The 6,000-nt window shown below is 40.2% G+C and overlaps 1 protein-coding gene across 1 annotated transcript in view; it reads right to left on the bottom strand.

The window, feature by feature from the left end:
• Positions 1-506: 506 nt before the first annotated feature.
• Positions 507-6,000, bottom strand: part of PDK3 (pyruvate dehydrogenase kinase 3) — a 64,879-nt gene continuing 59,385 nt past the window's right edge. The window contains exons 9-11 of the mRNA XM_056861752.1: positions 5,651-5,761; positions 1,740-1,853; positions 507-656 (exon numbers count right to left, since the gene is read on the bottom strand). Of these exons, the coding sequence (XP_056717730.1) occupies positions 513-656; positions 1,740-1,853; positions 5,651-5,761 (369 nt within the window). The 3' untranslated portion in view covers positions 507-512. The remainder of the gene's footprint in view (positions 657-1,739; positions 1,854-5,650; positions 5,762-6,000) is intronic.

Here is a 6,000-nt window from a genome sequence, read left to right as displayed (position 1 = left end):
GAGATGTTGGTGGTAAGACCAGAAGAGTGTTCCTTGTTTTCTTAAAATATAATTACATTGTGTCATATAAAAATGCAGCATTGAGAGTTTTCTAAGCACACATTAAACTACGCTAGGATTTCTGTTATATCATATTGCTGTGTAGGACACTACTGTCAAACAAGGAATTAAAAAACAATTTTGCCAGTTCTTACTTAAGACTAGAAACTCACCTTTAAAAATAGTACCCCACCCTTTTGCTATACAGCTGTATAATCTAAGTGCAGCCCGCAGTGCAACAATCCTTTTTGTCATTTGTGACCCAACTCACCACACACGTTTTTGGCAAACTAGTTACAATAAGTCACACCAAAAATGCTTAATGTCAGTCTTTTACAGTTCCCTCTGTTCTTGCTATTTCAGTCCCATAACAAGTCTTTCTAGGGAAATAATTGGCTACTTGAGATTAGAGGAACTTGGAACAAAGCAGAGACTCATTTCCAAACGCATCATGACAGAAAAAAGTTGGCAAGTTATCGGTTAGCCTTATATTTGGAAGCATCCCGGGGTTCACTGCTGGGGTTGCTCCAGTCGTCAGCTTCTGGTGTGGTCTTGTAATGTCGCCAGGCTGACTTATTAAAAACTGGCAATCTTTCAAATGATTCACTGGAAAGAGCCTAAAAAAAAGAAAGCAGAGTTAAAGATCATACTGGCAGGCCTTTGCCTTTTAGCTGGAGCAAAGGCTCTTGACATGAGTTAGGCCAGGTTCTGGCCACACGCCAAGTCCTTGGTTCTCATGCCTATGAATGTCTGTGTACAGTTTCGCTCATCCTGTTTTCTGCAGCTGTGATAATGTTTAGTCTGTCTTCCTGGGAATCGCTTATCTTGGGGTTGCCTAGCAATGTTTACTTTTTCAGTCCTTAGTGTCTTAAGCATGTAACCTGCCTGTGTTCACCTTTACTAGCCTCACCTGCCTGTAGGCAGTCAGTCCTTTAATCTGTCTTTTTGCTCCTAATAAAGTATTACTGCTTCAGAGCTACCTGCCTGGATGAGTTTGCTTATGGGATGCTAGGGACAGATGCCTGATCCTGACACATACTTCAGGGTCCTACGAACAACAGCTATGACAATGCTTATGGAGACTAGATTACTCAAGAAGAATCAAGGATCGAAAACACCAACAACAAAGAATAGGCACAAAAGACAAAGAGGTAAGTGAAGAAGCTCCTATCCCAGCAGTGACAAGAAAAGAACTGAGGGAAGAGAGCTTCATGCCTCCAGAGCACGTGACAGTTTGAGCAGGAAAAAACTGTTGCACTCATTCGGGAGGGGCGCCCCCTTGGTTCCTTAGAAGCTAGAAACATCTATTCCACAGCCTGCTCATTAAATAGTTTTCGTAGCCACTGTGGGATGTGGATTCACGTCCTCTTGCCATATAGTCTAACCTTATTTGAGACTCAAGCCCTACTGACCTGGATGGTGTTAGTCTGACTCAAGGATAGTACAAGTCTGTTAAAAATTGCTTGTAAGGAGGAAAAACCTGGGGCTTCCCATAAGAACACAATAAAACATATATCGCATTAAAACAGTGAATACAATATTTGCATAGATGCGGAGCATTCTGATATTATGAGGCCTTAATACTCAAGCAGGAGCATATGCTGGTCTATGACCGTAACAATAAACTAAACTAAATACTCAAGCAGGAGAAACATGAAGTATTACCACTACTGTTCCTTATAAAACAACCAAATTATTACCTTCAAATAAATTACAGCATCAGTCCCCACACCTTCCATTGAGTACAGTTTGAGATCACCTTGAAAATATCTGGCATAAAGACGAGAGATTGGCAGACCATACCCATATCCTGCCTAAAGGTGAAAAAAGGACTAATATGAGATTTTAAAATCAAAATGTTCTCATTCTGTTATTACCTTTAAAGTCTTACAAAGCCAAGGCCCAATATACCTTATACTGCTTTCACCCACATATTCCTCCCTGAGCTTCTGAGAAATGGGAATGATTCTCTGTTCTTTGTGCCATCCTAACTATAACAACAGAGCATTGGTCAGAGCATCATCACTGGTGGCTCTTACTTTACAGAACATCTTCCCCGCAGAAGTTGCCAGTCTCTATTACTAGTTATGTATAAGATAAAATACTTTATTTGTAAAAGCATTTCCGAGTCAATACAATGGAAGTCTTATAGCCTGTGCTGGCTTTAAATATGGTTATTTTATTGACATTACAACTTTGCTGGGGGGTTTGGATTTGATTTTATGGCGTTTTAACTGTTGGTTTTATTTAATTGCTTGCTAGTTTGCTCAAACATTTATATGGAAAGGAGACAATAAATAAATAAATTCTGCTTTTTAAAAGATAGTATTTTTCCCTGACAAACTTTATATAAGCATCAACATTAAAGATTTCATGTCACAGAAAATGTATTATCCTGACCAAGGCAGAAAAATAACAACCCCACTGTCACAATTCTGACAACATGCACAAATGAATAGAAAATCGGATTGCAGAGACTTTAGAAGACTATGTGGATTTTGTTGTACCCCCAAGGATGCAGTTACATTAGCAGCCCTGACAGTGATCCCCAAGCCACCCAAAGAGGTTGATAGTCTTTCAGAACTCTCCACAACAGCAGTTAGTGCTGCAATATCCCAGCCTCTGCTCAGTGGTACTGAGTTCCTGATGGTAGTTTATTACCCAGGATTGTTGTTCACAGCAGTCTTTGCACATAGGAAATGTGAAAAAGAGCAAGAGTTGGGACTGCATCCTTCAGTTAGTCCACTCTGCTAGATCAATTATTGTTGATAGCGCAAAGCAATGAAAGAAAGACGAAAAGTTGTGGAGAAAATAAGACTTGCAATTTTATCAACCGAAAAGTAATACTAGATATATAGAAGCCTAACTGTGCACCAAGTATGTTTGATAGAACAACACACCCTTCAAATAAACAACCAAAAAAAGGCTACCGGAGACAACTTTCAAAGAAAGTGAGGCGATTATACCCAACTGCCTGTTGCCTCATCCTGTGGTCACCAAGGCAACTGGAACGTAGCTACCTGATGACCTAAGGATGTGTGATGTGCATGTTTTCCCAGCTTCCAACTCTCCAGAAATGGGGAACAGTTTGTTCATCTCACCCCACTGGAAAGGGCTTTGAGGTGTGATAGATAGGGTTCAGAGTGACAACTGTTTAATCATCTAAGCTCCTTCTTCCATCACTACATTTGAAGCCAAGGCTGTTTTTTTAGCTAATGGCTGCTGAAAGTCCTATTCTCCATGAATTTGCCTCAACTTTGAAAACAACAGAAATTATTGTTCATCACTACACCTTCTGGCAATAAATTCCATAAGTCGTACATTGTAAGGAAGTACTTTCTATTCTCAGTCTAGAATCCACTGAGAGGCTGTTACCAGGTTTTTACTCAAGACAGTGTCTGTAGATTAGCATGTCTTGACTAATTATAGACCTGTCTCAAACTTGCCCTTTCCAGGAAAGGTTGTTGAACTCCAGAAATATTTGGATGAGACATCTGCCTCAGATCCTTTTCAAGCCAGCTTCAGGCCTGAGTTTGGGATAGAGATGGCTTTAATGGCACTTTAGCCACCCTGAGCCTGACGTTGGTTGGGAAAAGGCAGGTTAAAAATCTAATAAACTAAACTAAACTTGTAGACAATTTCTGTCTTCACAGGGATAAAGGAATGCCTCTCTACTGATCATTTTCTTTAACCAGTTACAATCTATAAGAGCACTCTAGGCTCCATGTTTGTTTGTTCTTGAAACTACTGGCCTACAGCAATGGGCCTAAGCCCTTACCCACCCTGTTGTGACCCATGACACCTCCTCCCCCAGCACAGTCCTATCTACAATAGTGTTTGCTATCAATTTATGGAGGCCAGATTGATAGTTTTTTTAATTTTCCAGCTACCCTTTGGATTCCTTTTTAGCAATTAGTGTTAGACTGGCAACTTTCCAATCTGCCAGTATGGAGGACAATTTTATTGATGCATCTTTTGTTAAGAGATCAGCAGTTTCACTTTTGAGTTCTCCAATAACCCTTATATATATGCCATAGCTCTAGTGCCAGTTGTCAAGGGGTGAGCCTACCCGCCTCAGCTGGGCAGGATCACCTCCTTTATGAAATGTGCCCAAAAACAAAAGTTGCTTTCAAAAACCAGAACACTGGGCCCAGGACTCCTCCCCGGCCCAATGGGTATTGCTGCCACCAGCCCTCAATTCAAACATCCAGTATCTCCAGGCAGAGGTTAAGGGCAGCCTCTGCCTGCTGGCTCCAAATTAAAGCACACGCCTCTCCTGTAGGGTAAGGACCCGCCAGGTGAGAGTTGCACCAGCAAAAGTTTTAGAGCTTTAGTAGGTGGTCTCACACTCACAAGGCACTTAGATTTAGGCTTGGAATCCCAAAGGCAAAAGACACAGTCAATTAAAAGGCTAATGATTTATTTTATAAGATTTATGCTGGTTACAGGAAAGAAAAAGTTTCATGGAGTGTTAAGCAAGAAAATAATAAACAGTTTAGCATAGCTTAACTTACACATTTAGGTTTCTAAGGTTCAAGAGATTGGCAAGGCTTCTCAAAGCAATGTTCAGATATTTACCAGTTTCAAGAGTTCTTTCAGCATACAAGAGTTCTAAAAGCTGTCCAAAGTTTCTCCAAAAGGTCAATCCGACCAGAGTTTCCCCTCAGGGCCAAAATCAAAACGGGTTCTGATGTCGCCCGCACAGCTCTCCTGCTGTACCCCAAAGCGTGCATGCATGGCTCAAGACTGGTCTGTCTTTAGATTCGTTTTCTCAATGGCATGAGCTCATAAAAGGCCAATCAGAAAATGAAAGTAATTTTCCTGTTAATTAATCTCTTGGTCAGAATGCTGACTCACTAATTGACGTATTCAGGTGATGAAGCCTGCAGAACACCCTGCACCTGAATGTCGTCACAACGATTGACCGATTAGTTACCGTGACAACGCACGGCCTTGCAGTCCAAAAGGGAGAGAAAGCCTTAACGAGAACCAGCTGGGGCCTATCTTGCTCCCTCCACCGAAGCAATTTTCAAAAGGAAACATTTTTACTGTTTCAATTTCACAAAAATCACAGGCATATAGCCTGAACCAAGAAAATCATGAAACCCAAGAAATTGAGGGATCTCAACTTCTTGACACCAGTTAATCTGTAATCTGGCAAATTCAAACTTGGGTTAGAGTTGCTGAGATAATGTACCTTGAGATATCCTCTACACAAAGCACTCTGAGCAGAAAACTGAAGTAAAGCCTTGATAGTGATCTCAGTATAACAAGTAAAGGTGATTTAAATGCCAACTTTTTATTGTCCTTATTATAGAAATGTAAAATGTGTACAACAACAAACCACAAATTTTAGACTGGATTGATATATGTATGTCAAATTATATGCTAGATATTTTTTTCCAGGAAATATCCATAGGCAAAATGTTTTCAGTTGGTTGTTGACATGATCTAACTTAGGCCCACTAGACATGTATTATGTCCCTGACGATGAAAGAGAAGTTGTGATATTACAATCTTGTTTCTAGACAAGTTTACATTAGGAAACAATGAAGACAGACTAAATCTATATAAAGTTGGGGGAAATGTTAGCTCACACAATAGAACTTACCAAAGGTACTGCTTTTGATGGCTCCAAACTAGGCCTGGGGGCAGTTGAATACATGTAGTTAAATAGGCGGTCTATTTTTCTCAGAGGCACACCACCTCCTTTATCGCTTATCTACAGAACAAAATCAAGGTTTCATTTAAACAGGTCCTCCAAGGACCTGATGCAGTTTATATCATTTGAATCAGAGAAACCATTATTTAACAGTTGGCGTTAATAACAACGGTTTTTAAGAAGTCAATCTACAGCAGCAGCAAAATCTGAAATATTACCAAGCAACAGAATAAGAAACTCTTAGGGCTGGAAGTGAACAGTGAACCAACTATTCCAGAACTTAAAAGTCTATGCACTAT

The sequence above is a fragment of the Euleptes europaea genome, chromosome 16 (assembly GCF_029931775.1).
Source record: "Euleptes europaea isolate rEulEur1 chromosome 16, rEulEur1.hap1, whole genome shotgun sequence".
Classification (NCBI taxonomy): Eukaryota; Metazoa; Chordata; class Lepidosauria; order Squamata; family Sphaerodactylidae; genus Euleptes; species Euleptes europaea.
The sequence above is the reverse complement of the archived record's forward strand: the minus strand, read 5'-3'. Positions and strand labels throughout refer to the sequence as shown.